The sequence below is a fragment of the Lepisma saccharinum genome, chromosome 3 (assembly GCF_977018435.1).
Source record: "Lepisma saccharinum chromosome 3, izLepSacc3.1, whole genome shotgun sequence".
Taxonomy (NCBI): Eukaryota; Metazoa; Arthropoda; class Insecta; order Zygentoma; family Lepismatidae; genus Lepisma; species Lepisma saccharinum.
Genome location: NC_139231.1, coordinates 114,519,462 through 114,544,244, shown reverse-complemented (window position 1 = coordinate 114,544,244; position 24,783 = coordinate 114,519,462). Strand labels below are relative to the sequence as shown.

The 24,783-nt window shown below is 40.0% G+C and overlaps 2 protein-coding genes across 4 annotated transcripts in view; one reads left to right on the top strand and one right to left on the bottom strand.

Annotated features, from left to right (window-relative positions):
* LOC145985333 (transmembrane protein 117-like) overlaps positions 1–24,783 on the bottom strand; it is a 241,652-nt gene that overhangs the window by 151,297 nt on the left and 65,572 nt on the right. The window lies entirely within an intron of this gene.
* On the top strand, positions 1,749–2,759 carry LOC145985649 (histone-lysine N-methyltransferase SETMAR-like). The gene has a single exon (XM_083119718.1). It carries the CDS (start codon positions 1,749–1,751, stop codon positions 2,757–2,759), a length of 1,011 nt encoding a protein of 336 aa, XP_082975844.1.

The following is a 24,783-nucleotide window of genomic DNA, read 5'->3' as shown; positions in this document are numbered from 1 at the left end:
TACATTGAATTGGCAATGACTTTGCCGTTTATCGCAGATAAATATTGTGCCCCCTCCTCCTTCCCCCTCCCCCCTCCGTTGAAAGATCGACCTTGACGTTTGTCAAACCTTGCGATGACTACGTAAAGATGTCACGCTTTGCCACTGAGCCCAACGCTTTCCACTTTTGAGAATTACTAATTTTTCCGCCCTGTTCTGTAGACTGGTACCAGCGCCGCATCTTCGGATTTTATTTCCGTCGTACTAAAAGCCCTGGATACCTTCGCCTCATGTAGACAACAGGACGGTATATGCTACAATGATTGCAACACTAATGATTTGTAATCATGGAGTCCTGGGTTCGATACCCGGTGGAGGCACATTGTGGTTCGGATCCCACTATAAACTGTAGGTCCAGTCCCGATTAGCCTTATTGTTCATAAAGTGGACTTATAACACCAATTCAATCAATCAATCAATAAACACTAATGGTGGTGTGAAAGACGCGCAGTGGTAATCAAGGTGTTCCGGGTTCGATACCCGGTGGAGGCACATAGTGGTTTGGATCCCACTTAAAATTGTAGGTCCTGTCCCGATTAGCCTTACTGTGCATAAAGTGGACTTAAAACACCAAATCAATGAATGGTATGAAAGACGCTGCAAAGTTAGAGGTCCCAGATTCGAGCTATGGACAAGTCATGGATGTGTCACCCAATCCTCAACGTGGCAATTGCCTGACCCAAGGGGTGGAAAAGCCTAAAATAGGGTAAGATAGAATAAGAAGATTTTAACACATCCCTTCATGGCGGGGAAAATATTATTTATTTATCCCTGCTTTTCTTCTACTCGAATTTAGGCCTCTCGTATAGCGTAGTGGTTACGATGTTGCCTTGCAATAAAGGGATCTCGGGTACGATTCCTGTTGGAGGCTCATTACACAATTGCTCAGATTCAATTTTGAACTGTACGTTCAATCCAGATTAGTAACCAACCCCCGTGCCCAACAGTGCGCTACGATGCCAGGGTACTTTGTGAGTGTCCCTTCATCAATTTCATCATATCACCACTCATCGTCATCGTCGCGAATAGGCAAAGTAGAAGGAAATAACAAATCAAATCAATCAATCCTGATTAGCCTCTTTGAGCATGCAGTGGACTTGTAACTTCCTATTAAACAATTAGTTTTCTTTGGTTGACCAGCTACCAACAAAAAAGCAATTGTTTGGTCATTGCACAAGAGCCAACATCTATACGAAATTTCAGGAAAATCTTCCCACAAATGTTCGCTGAATTCCGCTTAACGACTGGAACAATTAATGCCCTGTGTACAAATGACAATCCCTATTCGTTCCTTCCAGCGATAACAAAGGGAATTACTATTCGCACAGCGCACCTATTATTCCTACTGGATTGGCTTGCGGGTGTTTGTGATCCTCGAACTTTTTTTTTATGTAACAATATCATTTTTACAGCTTAACTTATCCCTCCGATATAAATTTTTACTATCAATAATTTCGCGTCTGTTACAAGGGTTGGAACTTAAATAGTGGCAACACTGCTGTGGAGACACTATGCAATGGAATGTAGTAGTGGCGCTGATAGCACACATTGTTGACATACCTACCTTACCTCCGAGCAAATGGACTCGCCCGTCCCACATCACAGGCAGGCGCACAAGCGAGGGAAACACAGTCACTTGTGAGCGAGCGGTCTAACGTGAAGGTCACTATGTTTTCCAAACAGGAACAACGGAGTTGGATCAAGATTGAATGTGCCAGAGGTCGTACAGCACGACAGTGTCATCAAGGGCTTCACAGGCGTGCGGGGAATCGGCATTGCCGTACAGAACAGTGGCACGGTGGGTAAAAGCCTTCAACGAAGGTCGGCAAACTGTGGCAGACATGCATCGGGCAGGTCGTCCTAGCGTCTCTGAAGAAGAAGTGCAAGCTGTTGCCGCGTTAGTGGACAGTGATCGAAGCATGACGATTCGTGAGCTCACCCACGAAACCGGATTAGCGCATACGACTGTGCTTCGCATCCTGAAGGAACGCCTGGGCATGCGCAAAATTGCATCACGATGGGTTCCGCATGAGTTGACGGAAATTCAGAAATGGATGCGTTACGACGCTGCTCAGACGCACTTGGAGCGCTATGAGCGCGAAGGTGAGGCTTTCTTACGCCGTATCGTAACACTGGATGAGACATGGGCCAGATCTTACGAGCCAACACTGAAACGCCAATCCAACGAATGGCGTCATTATGGGTCGCCGCGAAAGTCGAAAGTGCGTCAGAGCCCCAGTGTGGTGAAAGTTATGGTGATTCTCGTGTACGACTGTGATGGTGTTATCCTAACGCATTACGTTCCTCCACGGCAGACTGTCAATGCCCAGTATTACTGTTCATTTTTGGAGCATCAACTGCGACCAGCTTTGCAAAAGAAGCGGCGACACTTTCTGCGCAACCCACCCATCATTTTGCACGACAATGCACGGGCGCATACAGCGCAAGCTGTGGCTGCTCTGTTCGGTCGATGGGACTGGGAAGTACTGTACCATCCACCATACTCCCCGGACTTAAGTCCTTGTGACTTTGATTTGATTCCGAAGATGAAGGAACCACTTCGTGGCATTCGCTTCAGAACTGTTCCAGAGATTCAACAGGCAGTAGACCGCTCCATTCGCACCATCAACAGAACAGGCTCTGCTAACGGTATACTACGCCTTCCACATCGCTGGCAACAGGTTCTACACAACGCTGGTGACTACTTTGAAGGACAGTAACAGATACAAACATGTAACTCTTGTGTATCGGTTGTGAATAAATAGTTGCCACTATTTAAGTTCCAACCCTCGTATTACGGTCAGGTTTTTTGTGAAGGGAAAATGGACGGGGAACTCGTAAAATATTAAAACGGTCGGGTTTTATGCTGCTCTTATCGTATGATTAAAATCCATTCAGAGCGAGCGACCTTGCATCTTCCCCGGTCGTCCTATCCTGTTTGCAATCTGTTTAATGTACAATATTTTTTAGTTTAATGCCGATGTAAAGACAGCTGGGGACCATGGGTCAGGAGGCAAGAATGAGCACAGGCCGTTCTAATTTCGTGCTGGAAATGCTCCCTTACTTTGAAAGAATTTGTTATTCCTCCCGTTTTGGAATATCTCTAGTTCAGAAGTCCACCGAGACAACTGTTTAAAACTCGATACTTGGCCCACTACAACAATTAGTATATTCATTCAATGGTATGTTAATCCAGTTTCTTTTGAGTCCTTGTCATCTAAATCCATTGCCATCTCAGTCCATTTGGTCTTTTTCCATTTCATACAAATGGCATCTCAGGCAATTGTCATCTGAATCAATTGTTATGTCAGTCCATTCATGATATGTTCCATTGCCACTTCTAACAACCAACATCTCAGTCAATTGTTATGTGAATCAAGTGCCATACCAGTCCATCTATAATTTGGTATTTTGCCACTTCATAAAATTGGCATCTCAGGCAATTGTCATCTGAATCAATTGTTATGTCCATTGCGACTTCAAACAACTGGTCTTTTAGTTCATTCTAAGAGTCAATTGTCATGTGAATCCATTGTTATATCAGTCCATTTACAACTTAGCCCATTGGCACTTCAAACAACTGGCATTTCAGTCAATATTTTATTGACATTTTATTTGCCATCTCTGTTCGTTTTTAATTTGGTTTTCAGTCCACGTGAATCAATTGTCATCTTAGTCGATTTATAATTTGGTTCATTGCCACTTCTGGCAACTGCCATCTCAATCAATTGTAATGTGAATCAATTGTTATGTCAGTCCATTTATAATTTGGTCCATTGCCACTTTTAACAACCAACATCTCAGTCAGTTTTGTTATGTGAATCAATTTCCATCTCAGTCCGTTTAAAATTTAATCTGTTTCCACTTCAAACAACTATCCTTTCAGTCCATTGTTGTATGAATCAATTGTCAGCACCGTACATTGATTATTTGGTCTACTTCCACTTCTGATTTATTATTTGGTCCATTGGCATGTGAATCAATTTTCATGAATCAATTGCCATCTCAGTCCATTTACAATTTGGTCCCCATTGCCACTTCTAACAACCAACATCTCTGTCAGTGGTTATGTGAATCAATTTCCATCTCAGTCCGCTTATAATTTAGTCTGTTTCCACTTCAAACAACTATCCTTTCAGTCCATTGTTGTATGAATCAGTTGTCAACACAGTACATTGATTATTTGGTCTACTTCCACTTCTGATTTATAATTTGGTCCATTGGCATGTGAATCAATTGTCTTGTGAATCAATTGCCATCTCAGTCCATTTACAATTTGGTCCCCATTGCCACTTCTAACAACCAACATCTCAGTCAGTTGGTATGTGAATCAATCCAGTCCGTTTATAATTAAAGCCCCTATCACACGGAATTGGATTTCTAGTAGGAACGCTCTAGTTGACGCTGGACTGGCTACCCATTTGCTAGCTTTCGCCTCACACGGTACTTGTTGCACCGTACTTGTCGATAGTCTTTCGTTCCCATAATGGCGGCCGCGCGAGATGTAAACAACGTATCACTTCACACTTTTAAAATACGATAACTATTCAACCGAGAGGAATATTGCTTCGTATTAAATGGTTTTAGGTAGAGAAGAATGGCGCTGATAAAATACATACTTTACAACGTTTACTGTACACGTATGGAAGAATATTTTAGCTTTTTCAATTGTAAACATGCCTTTCGTGCTGTATGCACTCGGAAACCACAGACAAAAAAGGCTACTTTGCAAACTCACAGATTATCTTCACATGGCCAAACTTTGCTCTGATTGGCTGTTCCACAGAATCTAGTTGAAGAAGTTAGTAGCAATTAGAACATGTCCTATTCCTCAAAACCAGTCAAGCAGTCAGACAGGCGGCCATAATTTCTACCTAGAAAGTCAGTTCATCGCCATTTATGGCATTCCAACTAGAAATACAGTTCCGTGTGATAGGGGCTTTAGTCTGTTTCCACATCAAACAACTGGCATCTCAGTCTATGGTATTTATAATTTGATCCATTGCCACTTCCAACAACTGGCATGTCAGTCATTGCCATCTGATTTAATTACTATATCAGTATACTAGCAACTCAGAATATTAAAAAGTCGTAATAGTAATACGACTAAATTAAAACGCTGAAAGAGGTGCCACCGCTATTGAAACCGCTTACGGAACGCTTGATCTTACCTCATTCTCAGTCTGGGCTCAAAAATAGAACTTCAATGAGAGTCTAGCCTTTGTCTCTTGGTCATTACGACGCGACGCTGTTTCAACAATATACACTCGAGTTACAAGTTCTTTGACGCCGGGGATCGTATCACGAGTCGCCGAACACAGTCATGGACTCTGACGTCATCCCTCCCGGCGAAAGTAAACTGGACGGAAAGTTGAAGACCTGTTTACTCAGAATGACGCGCGTTACTGTGCTTCAACATTAATGTAAAAGGTATCTTGAAACAATACCCAAGACTTGTAAACTCTGTACTGTTTGTGCGAAAACGTGCTGGTAGTGTTTTGTTAAATGAACAGCGAATTTATCTTTAAGGCACAATTGAAGCACAATGACCGGCAAGTTGCTTTTGTTGATTCTCGTAAGTTAGTGACGTGTCCAGAAAAAAGATGGGGTATGTCTTCACTTTTTTAAAAAAAGTTTGTATTCATGGTTCTCCTCTGAGGGAAACCTTCAACTGTCCTACGTACAAAAACCAAAATTTGCCAACTAAAGCAAATATGAATTATTTTGACTTCGGTAACACATTAAGATGCATAACTACAAATTATGCACTTCTGGTGCATTAAAATATACAGATAAATGCATGAAAGTGTACTTTTGCAGCTTTTTCTGTGTGATTCTCCAAAATACATCAATGAACACATCAGAAACAATTTATTTAAAAGAAACCAAAATTAGGCGTGGAATGGTACATCAATATTGATTGGATGCATTTTGATTTGTGGCCTTCATTGAAGGTTAGGGATGCTGTCCATGGTTCTCTGGCCGCTTTATTTCAGTACTTTTTATTACAACGTTTGGACAAAACTCGTCGCGATTAGCCGAAAGTGCCAGAAAAGCGATAGATAGTTAGAGTGAGCGTCAAATCTCCTGCATATGGCAATAGCCAATAGCAGCGGTGTCATGTCGGAATCTCACACGGAAAAGAGACAGCGTGGTTGAGCGAAACGCCTTGTCAAGGAGAGCACGGCAACGCCGCACGTCTGTGATTCGCTGGTGCTGTTCAGCCGTTCAAGGCCATATGCAGGAGATTTGACGCGCACTCTAGGTTAGGTCCTTGTACGAGAGAATTCAAGTCTTTTCTTTAATCTGGGCATTGATTCAATAACATAGACAGACGACACACCTGGGACTGCCCTCTGACACGACCAATGTTGCCAGTACCCCTCATAATATCAAAAACATGCTTTTTTAAAGGAACATGTCATAATACCATAAATTGTCTGGAATCCATTAAACTGCGTAAGATTTTATCTTTCTTTTTGCATTTCGACAAATACCCACACAGAACATCGATACACATCTAAAGTTGTATTTTATTCATTTATTTTTTTCTTACATCTTAGTAACTTAATAACTGAACTTTCATGTAAAGGATAATTTTCTTGCTTAATCGTTAAAGAATATCTACATAGGCAAAGTTAATACCCAGTGCAAGGTTCAATTCTCATCGCTTTTGTACAAAAGTTACTTACGTTCAAAGTCTCGGTTGGAAGACTGGCCTATTGCAATTGAGCGAAATCGGTCCAAGAGTTTCAAGTTCTGTAATTGAGAGATACTAAGCTAAAATTGTTAGAGACAAACATTAACCTTTCGAGATTTGCATTTTAGTGAAATCTATCGACACTTTTCAAGTTCTATGAATAATAAAAATTATTATGTAGTGCAACGATTATTTCTTAGCAACTTTTCGTATTCATATTCATTCATTTCTCTTCCAAGTTTGAAAAAAAGTATCTTACTTTGAGGGAGAGTTTCAAAAAGTAGAAACCGACAATCCTTTATTTGGTCATAAATTTCAACGACGTTTCACCACGAAAGAAACTACGTATTTATTCACTTTCGTAGAAACCATAGGGGGTCCCGCGTTCGATACCCGGTGGAGCCACATAGTGGTTCAGATCGCACTTTAAACTGTAGGTACAGTCCCGATTAGCCTTAATGTGCATAAAATGGACTAAAAACAACAAATCAATCAATCGTAGAAACCAGTTTTCTCTTACGTGCAAACTTTTCCTCACACAAAAATAGATTTGACAGTTTTGCAACACTGATAGCCTAGCCATAGTGGAATCAGAATGAACTGTGGGTGTCGAAAAATTTGTCTACCTCTGTCTCGTATCTGGTATGACAAAAACAGATCGAGAGTTGGCAACGCTGTCAGACAAGATAATATCGGCATAGTGAGGCATGTTGCTATGGCAACCAAGCAATGCTCGGTTGCCATGCGACCAGCAATTTACTATTCTAGATTACGATTCCTTTGGCGGGATGACCAGAAAAAAAAAGAAGAGCTGTTTCTCGGAGCAACCATGGTGAATCTACCCCGCATATACTCTTCCCACGGATGCATCTTGTTAGCCCGTTGTCCCGTCTCCGCTTGACGAGTTGGGAGGTTAGGCGATTTAATCTCGGCCAGCTCTCCCCTCACAACCGCGTAGCATCTTTAATTGCAGAAGTTGGTTCTTAGGTGCTCCAAGTTCATGGGAAGTTGAGTGAATTAGATGGTGGGTGGCTAGATTGGTTTTTGGAGGGGAGAATTAAAGTGGATCGTTTGACACTAGTCCTAGCAGTGCAGTTGCCTTGGCGACATAGCACGTTCAGTGATCGACTCGCGATGGTTTCGGATATATCGCAGCATTTATGTGTTTATTGTTGAATTTAAATTGTTTGGTGTCCCATAAACAGAAGAACAGTCCAAAAACAATGATTTATGTCGCATTACACTAGACTTCTCGTTTAGAACATTTTACGTCTTCAGATTCGCTAGATTCTGAGATGTCGACAGGTTTCCTTTGCTTAGTGGCGGCGATTAGGGGGGCGAGGGGGGCAGTTGCCTCCCACTTTTCGCCACTTCTGGCCCCCGCACTATGCTAAACCTTATCTACAAAGGGAAATATACTGTCTTTGCCCCCCGGTTTTGGAACCCAAACGCCGCCACTGCCTTTGATCGATTGTTTGCTCTCACACCCACAGGAGTTGGCTGATAATTGTGGCGCTTGAATAATGTTTTTCGCAAGAAATCTTATGTGAGCAAAAGTCTATACACTTCGGTTCCCGAACATTTAAGGTGAGATTCAGATCAAACGAAAAACTGTAACAGAACTTCGATTAACTACCGTACTTTGCATGAAGTGAGATGGAGACAAATTTTCGCTGCAAAAGAATAGCGAACAGCCGGGAAATGAATGGGTTTCTTTGCTCTTTTATTGGTACTTGGCAGGAAGAGCGGGATGAAAGCGCCCACCATCGGTGCATGGAGTTCCTCGTACCGTCCCTCCAGTCTAGAAGAGGTCGTTTTAACACGACTTCGTTTCGGACAATGTCGTGTCACACATCGTAATTTTGCTCTAAGGGCTCCGCTGTGCCGTGTATGTAATGTATTTGAACGTGTTCGGCATATTCTTACTGAATGGACCGATTTTTATATCCTCAGACACACTTTTAACCTTCCCAACTGTTTATCATCCACGTTGGGAGATAAAGACAGTGTTTTAGCAAGTGTTTTTAGATGAGCTGGTCCATTACACTGTCTCAACCCTTTTCAATGTGTTGTGTTTGTCCTGTGCAGGTCCCTTTACAACTTTGCACTTTTAACCATTCTCAAAGGGCTTTTCACACCCCTTTTTTAACACCCAGGTAAGGATTGTAGCTAAGGGGATATTTCCCGGTATATATTGTCGGGTGCGAAATAGCCATATCGTAACGATATGTGTCGATGCACCCCAAAATTTTAATTCAGTCATTCATTCGAATGGTCGTGTGTTAATAATCGTAAAATATTTACCCTTTCTGCACTGCAAGTGTTGAGATGGTCTTAGATATAACAGTTGTCATTCAGAAATTGCGAAAACGATCACTTCATGGAGATACAGTGTGTATAATTCGATATATTCATAGTGTATGGAAATTTTCTTCCCCCTCCACGCAATTCTATTCCTCTCACGTGTTCATTGGTGGAGCCGTCTCGCGTCACTATTTGCGCAGAGACTTGTTTTCGTTCACCTGCTCCAGAGTTAGCTGGGACAGAGTATACTATGACGGTTTGTAGTCATAATTCCCTTGGTGATGAAACGTGAGCCAGCTGCAGTAATATTCTGATGGTTGGAAAACTAACCTAACCTGTAAAGATTGCTTGTCCGTGCTGTGATTGCATACGTAACTCGGAGAAATTCCCGAGAGAGGGCAGCTGCTTACGGGGATAAATTGAGCTGGAAGCCAAAGTTACAAATTTAACCGCTAGAGATCGCTCTTTGTGTTAATTTAAAAAGGGAACAAATACTAGTTGAATTAGTATTAAACATTATTAAACTTTGTGTAGAAATTTCAGTTTATTCATTAGAAACTTAACTACCATCAAATATTTATTATTAAATTCGCGTGAATATTTTTTTAATCTAATTGTCGCTCGATGAGGGACATTTTGACTAATCAGTTAGAAACAGTAGTGTTCGGAAACTCGGAGGCGGAAGTGATAAAAAAAAAGGAAAAGGGGACATCAAATATCTAATATTCTAATAATAAGGTTTTAAAGATTGGATATAAGTATTTGTTAATTATGCCTTAACACACACGCACGCACTCCTGTCGTAGTTAGAAACCTGTGGATATTAAAGTGATTTAAGTGTGAACGTGTGATAGTGTTTGGTCATCAGGTGTTCGGAAACTGCGTCAGGCGTGGAGGAAACAATGAACGCACTCAAAAAAATGGAGGTAAAAGTTGTTGGTCGACAAGAAAACGGCGCAACAGAATTGAGTGGTTTGGCACGGTAATGATCGAAAAAGGAGATCGAAAAAGTACTCGTGACCATCAAAATGGGAATCCAGATGGATTGTGGTGATTTAAGCAGTGAGTAACGACTGCAAGGACTGTGAAAGGTGACAGAGGAGAGTCCGCCCACGAGGTAAGGCCTTTGTTTTTCCAAGTGCAACGACGATCGAAAAGAGGAATCGACGTCGGGTGAAATTACTTTCATGTTTGTCGCGACGAAAGAATATAAAATAAACGCCACGTACAATTACTAATTATAGTACTAACTGTCAATCGTGTCATTCACGATACTGGTACGCATTATTAAGCTCAAATCCAGACGTGCATGTGGCTCAACGGAAGCCGCCATATTGACCAGAGAAAGGATATCCTTCGTCGAGGAAATTCACTTCAAGTAGATCGAAATTAAACTACGTATAAAATGTTCCGCAGTGGGTAACTGAAGAATCGGAACAGAAATCAGTATCATTTTGTACGTACGTTAAAGTGACGTCACGCATGCATTTCTTCGCGTTGTTCGAGCATGAACAATTGGCACCAAAGCTGTTGGGTTAGGGTAATGTCTAGTGCACGGACAGTTCAGATATAAATAGCTATTAAAAGGAACAATTGACTTTGGATATATATTGAAACCCACTTTCACGTGATATGAGGTCATTTGGTAATTTTCAGTTTGTGCGTGTATTGTGTAGTTAAGCTAGGTGCACCAGCTGGTCGGTCAGAACATAAAAATATGTTTGACATTTAAATATAACTTCAGTCTATTTATGAAAAAGAGGTACCTCAGGTGTTCTTTCTTTTGATGTCATTAGTACGTTAAAATTAACGTCATAGTTGTTAAGTCGAGAATTAATTACACGCAAATTATTTATTCGGTATCAAAAGTCTGTCACTTAAAATAATTGCAACATTTGGTGTAAACTCGCATTCATCACTAATTTGAATAAAGTATTGAACATTCCTGTGAGTTAGATTTCACTCAGATACACATGAATGATGTCTAGTTTGTAAGTAGTGAATGTTTACTAACTATGAAACCTCTTTCAGGTGAGAGAGATGTCAGAATGTTTGTTTGGCATTAGGGACATGTATCCAGCGTGATATGGAACTTGTTATAATTCGTAAACCAAAGGTGTGTTGGTGAATTGACATATTCACGTCTTGCCACAAATTGATTTCTCAGATTTGTCAAGCATAACACAGGGAAAGGGCGCGAGTGCCAAGTAAGGGATTTTTAGTAACTACTTTGTGTTACTGCTTAATACAGGATGTTTTCCATCAGATTGGCTAATTTCTGAATTTCTTATTTTTCATTTTAAATCAGAGTCAATTTGAAACTTGGTTGTACTATTTCTTTCTAGCAAGGATTGACTTATTGAGACCAAACAATTGTCGCCGGCGCGACCGTACGGTAATTCTATGATGTGAGAGGGAATTGATAGTGAGAAAGTTAAGTGGTTGGAATCTTGGATGTGGTAGATGTGGATGTGATAAGTAACCTCACAGAATAGATAGGCTTAGGCAACCCCGCTCAAGCGGACCGTATCATAATACTTAAAAATATCTACTTCGTATAGCTAGTGTGTTACGTTGTTCTTCCCACAGGAACTGCCCAAGATACTCACACGCACAATTCCTGTGCCTAAGAACTACAAAAAATAGAACATTAATGGTCCATCTCTACAGGAGGTTAAACCTGACGAACAACTCGGTGGTATATTATCTTTCATCTGTTCCTGTGCTTCTGATTAACTAACTGGTTAGCGAAATCTAATAACATAAAATATCCATAAAGTAGGCACAATATCTTCGTTACTAGATTTCTCGTACGCAAAACCTTTGCTTCTTTCTTTTACCTCTTTCCCCCAGTATTGAACAACTTTTTTTATATCGTGACGTGCTCCCCGAGATTCTATCGACATTAGCGGAACAGCCTGATAAAAAGACTGTTTGAGGGGGACAGAGCGCTACAGAGTATCTCTGGCATTAATCTCTCCTGAGTCACGTGAAGCAAAGAGAAGGCGCCTTGAATAGCTGCAACCAATTTTACACCAGCGCTTTGTGTGTTGCATAGGAGGAAGGATATAATTTTCCCCGTGAGGCAATTTGGGTAATGAATGGTAATTATAGTGGTCTTGTTCGTTAATCAAAATAAGGCTGTACTTCTCGTCTTACCGTATGGAACAAGTGTGAGCTAGGAGTGTTTGGCGTCAGGTGTGTGTATTCGCTTTCTCTTTTTTATAGATACCAAGTATGTGGAGAGAGGCCACTAATATTGATGTGAAAAGGAACTTTCCTAAATCAGCAGTGAAGATGAGAAACACATGTTGGGAAATCTGAAGCGGCATGGCTTTCGCTTGTCACACGCAAGTATAGCACACACCACGGTCTTCGACCATGACGTCACAAAAGTAAACCGATAAAGGTTCGGAAATACTACTGGAACCAAACATAAACTACTAAAAATCTACAAATAGCAAGGCCACGAAACTTAACTTTGCTAATCTCCACAGCTCATGGATGTCCTGTTGTCATAGCAATCGGTTTGGTTTGGTTAGGTTAAGTTTGATTGCCGTAATGCTATTTTGTTTACGTCGTACATAAAAAGTCGTGGCTTGTGCTACAATTGCGTGTGAAAAGCGAATGCTCCGACCTCCTTGACAGAGTGGCCAGTCTAACGCAATAAGGATAGGAGGAGGTGGTCCCAGGTTCGAACTCTTGACAGGCATGGAAGCATCATTGTGTGTGTGTTATCTGTTATGATACATTTAAACAGTTCATCATTCCTCCTCAACTTCTCGACGTGAAATGACCGACATAGAGAGAACTGCAGTCATAACATGCAGAAGGGGTAAAATCACTCATTTGAACACGTTGTTAAACTACCACTTTGGACTTTTTCTTACTTTAATAAACTGAATATTCACAAACAAACAGTTCGATTGCTGATGTATGACGTCAGAGCACTGCATCTTACAGAATGACGACAAAAAGGGTGATTCTCATGTAATGAAGTATTCAGTGTAGCCAGTACAACTAGAGAAAAAAAATACTATCAAAATAATATGAAAATATATCGCATATCAAGATTGTGAACTGCTTTAACCACCAATATAATAAGAAAGTGGTCATAGAAAAATACGCTAAGAAAATAAAGAGGAATGTGTTCATATTTGTTAGAAATAACTTTACGATCTTGCCTGGATCGACTAAATGTGAAACAGAAAAAAAATAATCATAAAAGAATGAGCGGTTTCCTGAAATTAGAGCCTTTCGAATAAATTTCACGTTTATTGATCGCTAACGTTGACTACCAACTCAGAAAATATTACTACTGTACTCCAAAGCTACTACAGACTTGTACTGCACGTCGAGTATTATAGTTTATGCGTTGTCTAAGAGATGGCGTTAGTATTGCCCATTCTCATGCTTATATGTGAGCAGCTTCGTGCTAGCGCATAATTTAACATCCTTTTCTGTGTTTTTAAAAACAAATATTTTCTGTTTTCTTCAAATAAACGATGAATATATGAATACTGAGTATATATGAATGCTGAGGATAAAATTACTATAATCCACATTTCAAATTTGCAACAACACAAATAACTATAATTGAAATAATTTATCATTTTGTATGTGACAGATAATTTTCTTCCATTCAAACATAATTCCATTCGAAAGTTTCGAGAAATAATGAAAGAAAATGATGGGTCGCATACTTCAAAACACAATCAAGCTCTTTCCTTGTCCCACGGAAATTGACACTGACATTTTTTTTCTAACTCTTTCCGATTGTTCAGATCTCTTTTTTTTCCATTCCGTTCTATAGGACTAATTTAAACCTATTCACTGCCATTGGCGCGACAAGCACAAAAGGAAACTCCACCAATTGTCTCAATAGAGCACCAACAACTGCAATAGTAAAAAAAAGCGAAAAAAGACAAAAGAATAACGATGACGCAAAACACGTGACCTTCACCAGTCTGTGAGAAGGTTCCCTTCCTCGCTCTTTTATTTGTCGCGCTTTTAATATCGGTTCGGAGGCAATAACGGTTGCCATGACAACCTTTGCACGATACGTCTGATTTAGAGCAATACATCCGAGATAGGGATAGGTTTCCGGACTGGGTGTATATTTCATTTGACAATCGTTGCACGGTTGGGCATTGTATTCCTCCATTAACTTCGATTCTTTTTCTTTCACTATTCTCGTTTATTGTTAAGAGATGGCGCCATTGTGCTTTCTTGTAAATACCTGGAATTATTTTTCACAAGATTTCCTAATCTTTTTAATGATTTACCAACAATTAAAGAAAATTAGAAAGCTATGGCCAGGTAGAATATGTTAGAGGATAGTGTTCAAGAGAGAAGATACTAAAAGAATAACTTTGATTTAACATAGACAATTTACTTTCCAGTAAAAATATGTAAATTTAATATTCTCCCAGTCCAACATAAATTTTGTTCGCCAAGATGTTCTTGGTAATAAAAAAACAGTAGCTTTAGATACAATTCTTCCACACATTATGGACGGTGGTCAAGGCCATTGTTTTAAAACTCGTAGTCCGGGGTTCCATTGCTGACCGAGGTACATTTCCTCTGGTCTGTGTTAACATTCGTGCATTAAGGGAGAATGAACTTAAGTTGGAAATGTTTTATTGTAAAATAGATGAATGCTGTTGAACATCTGCTACTTTTTTAAAAGTACATTTTCAAGCGTTTGAAAAGGGACAATTTTGTGGTGGGAAAATTCAAATTATTGGAAATATTTATCTTTTCATTTCTCTCTCTCCCTCTCTCTCTCTCTCTCTCTCTCTCTCTCTCTCTCTCTCTCTCTCTCTCTCTCTCCGCGGTGTTATATTGTACGTATCATAGCTGGGCAAAAAGTCAATACGTGACATCATTTTTAATCTGTCTTAAATTACAACTACGTTGAATGTACAGCATTCACCTAAATCTGCACAGCAAGGACATTTTACACTAGGCAACCCAACTTACACAAGGCGTTGGTGAGTTACATATAAAGTTGGGTTCAATTTCAGTGTTGCCACATACGCAATAGACGATGATGGTGAGTGATGATATTTTACAATTGATGAAGGAACACTTACAAAAAAAGCACGTTCGCGCCGGGTTTCGAACCCGATATCCCTGTCGTCGTAGCGCGCTGTGATAACCGCTTCGCCACGGAGTTCTGCTCATTGCTGATGAGTTTACACAAAATAAAATAAGAGAGGAGAGGATAGATGAGAAGGGAAGAGTGAGGATAAAAGAGGAGAAGAAAACAAATGGTGAAATGAATTGGGAGGTTGCATGGGGTCTAAGACGTTGGGTAAAATTCAGTAGAAAGTATTCAATAGTAAGTTCGCGCGGGTTATTTCAGAATCTATGTGTCTAGTTTTAATTGCCGGTTATTGACCATTAATACTTTTCTTGCAATTAGCATCAAAGAGATAGATACGGACGTAATACCTGTACAGCTCACCGCTCACGAGAAGATCCCCAAACGAGGGGTGCCGGGGAGAGGGTGTGAAAGGAAGGACCGGTCCATTTGCAGATTTTAGGGGTAAGCAAAAAGCCTTCCGCTACGGCTTTTCGAAGTGCGTGGGAGTTGATTTGCGTCAATCACGCAGAGCGTGTGTCCGCAGCTACAGTTTGCTGCTTTTCTTTCAGTGGCCAGAATACTTTTGTATTGCTTATCCTGTGCATTATTTAGACTGCATTTCAAAGAATTTTAAAAAGAATATACGGCAACGACTTTAGGGTTAGCAGATGACAAACTTTAAAAAAGAAGGCATTTTTAGATTGCAAAATGTTGTTAACTTTAGACGAAGACACACGTTTTGTGCTTACTGGTGTTTTGGTGGGCTTATAGATCACACACCCCTGTAAAATAATTTTACACCTTTTCCGTATAACTGATAATAGGCCTTATTATAGGCAAATGTCTGAATATTCTAATATTTATTCACTATGCTCCTAATGTTATACAGTTTTGAAGCTTTGTCTCTTACTTTAAAAGAATAACATAAATTGACATTATGCCGCGGAGTATTTTCTTCCAGGCCTAAAGTCAGGAAACAGTTTTTGTAAGTCGTCAGTAAAAACACATTTGCATTTTGGCATGGTTCAGATCGCTGATCGACAGAACTTCACTTCTTCACTGCCATGTAACAACTAAGAGTATGGCAGTTAAAAAATACTGTTTATTTCTGAATTCTGTCATGAAACTCAAATCAAAGTAAGCCGCGGCTAATTGCATATTCTTACCTATTGTCAGAAACTTGCTGCTCACCAAGAGCCGCGGTAGATGTCACAAATGGTTTGAAATCAAAACCTCACGCGGCGCTGCGGTGACAACAGAAGAGACGCAAAGGTCCAACAATTTTTATTTGTTGCAAGAAAAGTTTATTTTATTTGCGCTTGCAACTGAGAGTGTTGTATTTCTTTACTTTGAAATTGAAAACGGAAACAATATTAACAATTCTTTACAAATAACATTTTGTTACTAATCTTGAAGTTAAGCAGTTGTCTACACCCCAAATAATCGGATATTTCCAAATTTGCCTAAAAACCCACCCGGAGCATATTTTGTACCCGAAAAACAGGATTTGTCCGGGTAAAAGAGAACTTCTGGTAACCCTAAACGACTTGCGTCGCTGCACCGATTGCAGCGAGCCACGTGTGTTTTTCACTCAGGGTGCACACCCCCGACCCTGATACTGGAGTCGGTGCCGCTACGTCACTTCAGTTCCGTCAGGGATCTTCTCCTGAGCGGTCAGCTGTATTTTTAAAACACCAGTGTACATTTTCATGACCCAGTTTCCTCTGAAAAGAGAAAGGATATGTACGCATACCAGAACATGCTCTTGTCCTCCCCAATTTCCCAATTTAGCACGTGATTCGAGACGAATGACTGACAACATAACCCAGGCGGCGCCACTCAATATAGCATCTACCGGCCGAAACATAAGAAGTGAATTAAGTATTGTTAGAAATGCATGCGGACACAAGTGGAAGCATTACCATCAACCTTTCGAAAATACAAACCCTTTCCCGCTATCGTTGCATTATTCACTCTCATGCCCTCACAGGATCCGCAAGTACATTACATTACCCCCCCCCCCTTTTCCCTCTTCCCTCTTCCTCGCCTCCAGGTCTTGGGAAAAGCGGTGAAAAATTACCCATGTTTCCAGGCGCTGCGGAATATGATAACAAAATTATTAATTCCGAAACCGCGGGGGTCTCCGTCTGCCCCCGGCAACCCCGTGGGGTAATGTTATTTTGGAGTCCGATGTGCTCTTCTAAAGGTCTCGCACATTCTGCGGCCGATGACGTAAGCGTTACTTCCTTTCGCGACGAAATCCCGTCGTCATGGAAACAGGGTCTGTTCGCCGTGAGAAGGAGGTGACCTCGCCGTAGGGACGCGTGCGAAAGCTATCTAGGAGTATGAAAGAACGGCAAACAGGGTTAAGCTATTGTTTGCCTCTCTCCCAGTAAGGGAGAATTGATCCCAGTAACGAACACGAGGCTGCAAGAGTATGTAAACGGTTTTGTAACTAAGACGGCAGGATGGCAACACTGTTTCGTTCACGATCTACTTTGGATGTTATTCTCTGGACTAATTATAACGTCCATTTATTCTCTAGTCAGACAATACTGAAAACAGTGGAATCCCGAAAGGGTAGTTTGGGTACACAATATTTATTCATAACGTCATACGATGTTCACCACAAGTGAATCAACTTTTGTTGAATTATCCTTGCAAAACCTAAAGGATTAGCAGCACAGTTATCTTCACCAAGCACAAGGAGCCGAACTAGAAGGAGAAGTTAGAATTTTACACGGGTGCTTATGAAAGTACTTTTAAAGCATTTTAGCGTTGTCTGTCTTCCACTTTTCCACACTGCAACTCATAGATTTTCACTCACACAACGTTCCTTATTCCATAGACTACCGCGAATCAGTTTAACAACATCTCAAACCTCATACATAGGCTCAGTTCTTTTTTAAGTTTGTTTTAAATTCACTTTATGCACAGATAGGCTAATTCAGACTGAACCTACAGTTTAAACCTACAGTCTAAACCACTATGTGCCTCCGCCTAGTATCAAACCCGGGACCCCTTGATTACAAAGCGACAATGTTACCACTACGCCATCGGGGAGGCCCTCTTCAGTTCTTATTTGTCTTTTATCACCAATATACTGTTTTGTATATATTTTTTTCGCTTTATATATTTTTAATAGAATAGTACACATTTACTACGGCCAACATTGCTCTTCAATGTCAGAGACATTTCCCCTCTCTTGTATTCGGCTCTACCGAGGTATGTGTGTGTAACAGGTAAGTCAATAACGTATTGGAAAACGTCATTGGCTGGAAATAAATAGCGTCACGGAGTGGGTTGCTACCAACGTACATAAAATTGAATTTCTAGAAATAAAAATCCATATAATATTTTTCCTACATAGAAAACCTACATATATTGCTACGGTACATAGACACCTGCCAGCTTAGCACAGGGGTAGATTCATGAGATAACTCGGGGCAATTAAACCTGAACAACAATTAAAAGGTTGAGAAGGGAAACACCATAATTTATTTCCCACTACAGAAGGAGTAATCCGTCATATATTCTGAAAAACACGTTCTATATACAATTCACACACTTAAATTCTTTACAATTTCTATATATCGTTTCGTGTTCCAAATTTCCTTCTATAAACTTCTTAGACTACAGGCCTCTTCTTCTTTGATTACAGGCTTCTTCTTCTTTGACTACAGGCTTCTTCTTCTTTGACTACAGGCTTCTTCTTCTGTAGAAACCTTCTATATTCATATACATATTTCTTCTTTGGCTACAAGCTTCTTCCTTTACTACAGGCTTCTTCTTTTGTAGCATTCTTATGCATTCATATATAGTATATTTCTTCTTTGGCTACAAGCTTCTTATTTGACTACAGGCTTCTTCTTCTATAGCAACCTTCTATATTCATATATATTTCTCCTTTGGCTACAAGCTTCTTCTTTGACTACAGGCTTCTTCTGTAGCAACCTTCTATATTCATATATATATATATTTCTTCTTTGGCTACTAGCTTCTTATTTGACTACAGGCTTCTTCTTCTGTAGCAACCTTCACGCTCTGCTTCTATATTCATATATATTTCTTCTTTGGCTACAAGCTTCTTCTTTGACTACAGGCTTCTTCTTCTGTATCAACCTTCTATATTTATATATATATACATATATATATTCCTTGGCTACAAGCTTCTTCTTTGACTACAGGCTTCTTCTTCTGTAGCAACCTTCTATATTTATCTCTTTTTAAGCATCTACCCAAAGATCTAAAACCCCTCCATCGGGTCGCTGCTGGAAGCACTGCGCCACCGCCTAACTCAACCAAAAGGGGTAATCGAAGGGCGCCGTCAATCCCGCGCTCAACCTCGACTCGGAGCTGCAATAAATGCGCTACACGAAAGTGCTTGGAGGCTGCCGAGGACTTGGCGCCACCACAGGACAAACGACCAAAAGGTCTAAGGGAAAATCTCGTTCCCGTTAAACAATAAGGACCCAGAATCATACTTGTCATTTCGCTTCTTTACTTTTCTTGCCAAACCATATAGCCTATGATATTAATGGCGATCCTTTATTTCTGACGCCTCGATTCAATTCATTATTGTTACACATTCACAGATTGAAACATTTATAACTAACTTTACTATTTACAATTACTTTCATATGTTTTCCTCGCGCGTTATTCCAATAATCAGCGCTCTTTCATCTTTTCCCGCGCGCTGCCATCTATCGTCCGCTGTCGTTCGGGTATGTAACAATATACTTCCTAAAGAAGGTCACATTATAATTCATTTTTACACGATTCAGTCCAGATTTTTTCCCTTCTGTAAAGGAAGAAAAATAAGCTCAAGTTGCAATATCTAAGGGGATGCCTGGAGTATACACACCTCTTTTTGTTATCGCATTCCCATCCATTTTTTAAAACACAAAAAAATATTGCTGCGATGACATTTAACCACCGCTATCGTTGTCGGACGAAATAAAGGCCACCTTCCACTCCTGTTTTTATTTGCCGATATTTCCAATCAAACGTGCCGGAATGGTGACTAAGACGGTCGCCATAGCAACCGGCACTTTTCCTCCTTTTTCATTTCCTCGCTATTATTAGAAAGCCTCTTAACGCCGAAGCCGCGTTTGAATGCGATTGTGGGAACGCCAAGCTGCCGATACGTTGATTAATGGGAAAAAACGCTTGCCCTTGATCTGTTCCCCTGACGTCATCGCCTGTCCTAAGCTTGCTAAGTGAAGAGCTACGGTTTTCATACCTGTCAGTGCGATTGATAATTGGGAAAATCTGCTCAAGTGGGCTTGAATAATATGGTTCCGATCACTCTTTAGAAAGCCGGCGTGATAAAGACACTCTTACAAAGTCGGACAAAGAACGTTTACAGAATTAAGGCTGGAAGTACATATGTTGATGTCGTAATGTCCTTGTGCTTTACACAGTAAATTGAAGCTTATTGTTGAACACATTAATTGATTTCTAGGCATTATCTTTGTTTAGAAAGAAAAGCTGCTGTAAGCTTTTTTGGATGACGTCATACTTCCAACCTACAATGCAAAGTACATGAACTAACCTTTATGTAGCCACCCAATGATGCAGATTGGAAAATAAAGTGTCATGTCAATATTTATGTTTTAATAAATAGACTAAGAGGAGGTCATATGATAACTTATTTAAAATACACATTTTCAAATATCGAAATTGTTTCTGTGATAACTCAAAGGGTGATTCTCATCACCCCATTCATGCAGAGAAACGAAAGATTTTTATACGAAGCATTAACAAAAACTAATGTATGTTTTCAAAGAATTTTGACTTCATTATTGTACGCAACTGATATTCAAATTGGATACTTTACACTGGCATTTTTGAGTCAAGATAATAGCAAATTGTAAATAATGTAATGAATGATGGAAACATGTTATTTGAAAATGTATTTCAAATTAATGTGTAGAAATTTGCAACAAAAGTGTCTCTTTATGTATTCAAAATGTACGCTGGACATAAACAGCCAAATGTAAAGCTGTATGTTCAGTAAAGTTGTTGATGATGATGATGTTAACATCTCTGCGATCTCCAAGTCAAACGAGGCAACACGTATCATCAGTGAAAATGTATAAATACCGACGAGGATGCTGGATGCGACTTTCCATTAAACCGGTCTGTCTCAAAGGTGACGCTTTAAGTTTAGGCCCTCCAGATTGCGTCGTCGCCTTGTAATCAAGGAGTCTCTGGTTGGGTCCGATAACCAATGGTGACATAGTGGTTCAGATCCTGCTTTAAATTAGGTCCAGTTCCGATTAGCCTATCAGTGAATAGCTTGAAATTAAAATAAATATCAAACACGTGAAGTTTGTTGGAACAACGGGGTACATTCGGTAAAGTTAATGTATCACTGGAATGTGAAGAGATGAAACTGTAGTGTTGCAATATGCAATAGGCTATTAAACTCCAAAACCAGAACAATCTCTAGATGCCTAGTGCCATCAAATGGTTACTTTACGATGTCAACTTAACGTAAAAAAAATTGACGAGAATAGGCTCTGCCCTGATTATGTGATTTTTCGATTAGACCGCGTAAAATAACAACAGATCTAAAAGAGCATTGGGAATTTAATTTAATTAAATCTAAAAATAAAATATATGAAACTTCAAGACTGTGTTTATCGGATTTGTTCGTTTCCTTTCACCGAAAGAAATACAGAAGATACCACAGGAAAGAAAATGAAACATTTGACATAATCAGCTCTAAGCAGAAAAGCTTATCTCGTTACATTTTTTTCTTGTTAAACTTCACTTTCACTAAAATTTGGCACTAAATAATATTTCATTCCCTCAGATTAATGTGCAAGGACAGTCATTTCAACTTTCGATGCGCAGTCTGATTTCATAAATAGTTGTTTACATGTTATCAAATGCGAAGCGATATACAAGTCAAAACAACTTTTATAATAAATAGAGGAATCATAACTTGATGTTCTTGATTATATGAATAAAATACTCGCGATATTTTTTTAGGAATCGATGAAACAGAAGGGTGTCGGGAAAAATGCGCCCGGGAAAAGTGCGCTCTCGCAATAAAAGTGGGAAAAATGCGCCCCCCCCCCAAGAGTAACCACAATGAAAAGTGGGAAAAATGCGCCCAGCACACACGACCTTCACCAATATGATAATATGTTGATTAAAACAACCTTCACGCAGCTTCCCCTCACACTTAACACAGGCTTGGTACTGTCAGGAAAGAGTTTTTTTTTAAAAAAAAAAAAGAACAGTAAAAATAATCTCTTTTCTGGCGTGTTTAGAAGCTGGAGATGATGTCCTTTGTCATATGTTTTTTTTTACTTTTGTAATTTTTATTTTATTTGATTAAAGTTTTTATTTACATTTGTATTTCCATTTCTTGTGGCCTCCGTTGACGATCTTTTACTCCATTTTTTGGATGTACGCCAGACTTCTCAGGCACTTGGTAAGGTCCTTGGGTGTGCTTGTTTCGTAAGTATGTATAATTTTGATAATCTGTTCATCCAGTTTTATGTACGTTCGTTTCCTCTTCGTTCCTTCCAAACCGATGCCAGCCCTGTCATATTTGTATCCGCTGTATTCCGCTTCCTGCTTCAGCGTCTTCAGAAGGGTGTAGAATTTGGGATGAAGTCGAACTTTCTCCTGCAGCTTATTGTTTCACCCTTCGACAGCATTGTTCGTGCGGTGCTTTGCATCTCCACAGTGCCACACATCAACTGGCGTACTATGGATTAGGAGCCACCCATCTTCAACGTCCTCGCGGGGGATCATTGCCAGAGCGCTTCACATGCGGACATGAAGCCTTACTTCTTCGTCATTCTTGTAGTCCGGTACCAATCCAACGTCTTGAACTTTGCGCCACAGACACTGGTTGAAGTGGAAGTAGCATCCCTTGATGGTGCAAGTCGGGAAGTTTGAAATGAGGTAAGAAATGCACGCATCTTCGAAGTCAACCATGATTCTTTCTGGATTCCAACCCGGTAAGCATTCCTTCATTTTCCCCAAAAGTAGGTCGTAAGGTTCTCTTTTTTCGTTAGACAGGAAGGCGAATACTACTGGAGCGATGTTAGTCTCGTTATCTGTACTGCCAAGATCTGCGTGGATTGTATAGAGCTGGGTGAACTGCTTGCTACACGATTTGAAAGTCCCGTCCATGAAGAACTGATTGCGATTCTGCAGTATTTCCCTGCCTTCGGAGCTACAAAAAACGAGGATTCTCTGCTCGTCTCCTTCATCTACCAAAAGGAAACTTGAACTGTCGTCCATTTTCAGGTCTTCTTCAGATAAAACGATAATCTATCTGGAATTCGGTCTCGACGATCTCCTTGTGCCTGCCTCCTCACATAATTCATGCTGCATTTGAAGCTGGAGTACACAGGAACTTCCGCAACGAGGTCGAACCCTTGATCAAACAAGTGACCCATTTCTTCCTGGTAGAGCTTAGACATAGATTCGTCATCTTCTCTTGCTCGCTTCTTAGCTGCCACTCGCTTAATTGTGTGCTGGGCGCATTTTTCCCACTTTCTAATGTGGTTACTCTTGGGAGGGCGCATTTTTCCCACTTTTATTGCGAGAGCACATTTTTCCCGGGCGCATTTTTCCCTGATTCAACAGAAGTAGGTACTTTTTTTTAAAAGTTAAGACATTTGTAACTTTCACTTCTAGGATTTCTGTCTCTTTACAGTGCTATTAAAATTGATCTCGCAATTTTTTTGCGGTGTCATCAATTCACTTTAAAATGTACTGATATTTTAAAATTTATTATATAAATTATAAACACTAGTTCAAGACAATTGTGGATAAGATACATCCCATTGTATGATAATTTTGTATTAATATTAAGTTATAATTTCGAATTTCTAGTAGTTTTGCGTAATCAGTAGTTATCGATTGCACATTATTTCGAAAACAAGTAAAGAAATGTAAATATACTTGCTCCAATGTAGAAATGACAAATAAATTAATAAATTCACATAAAAGATAGTGGGAACTTAATTAGAGAAATATATGATTTTATAATTCCATTCATGGTAAAACTGACTCAGATTTATACAAGAGGTCTCAGTGTGAGTGGTAGAAAAGAAATAACGAGAGACTTATCCCCTTGCCCCGCCAATGACGACGCTTCTTGTGATAAATAGAACCTAGACGTTATGCTCACGATACAAAATGTCCATCGTGATGCTAATTCAAATAGGCACACTGCAAGTATATTGCATTTCGAACTTGAGGAGCGAATGGCAATGATAGAAGTCCTGGATACCTCACAAGTCCAAATGACATTTTGTTTAATTCGAAGAGCATCTGGCAGATCCGACACAAGCACAAAGGAGATTCGTTTCACAGATGTTCACTTGCCTACGAAGCTTTGGACATTTTCCCAGGTGGCGCTTTTTCACCTAGGATTACGGGTGAGAGATCAAAGTTACACGCCCTTTTCAAAATCTGTGAGGAACTTTCACCTTGCTGCGTGGTTGCATTAATCGCATTCGAATAATAATTTGTAAGATTTCAGAAGAACTGGCCTCATTCTGTGTTACATAAAGGATGCCCCAGCTTGCAGAGATATGAATTCCCCAATCGTGATAAAATATGAAAAATGTGCATAGAAATGCCACAAGTATAAGTCTGAAGCCCTGTTTGTGTCGAA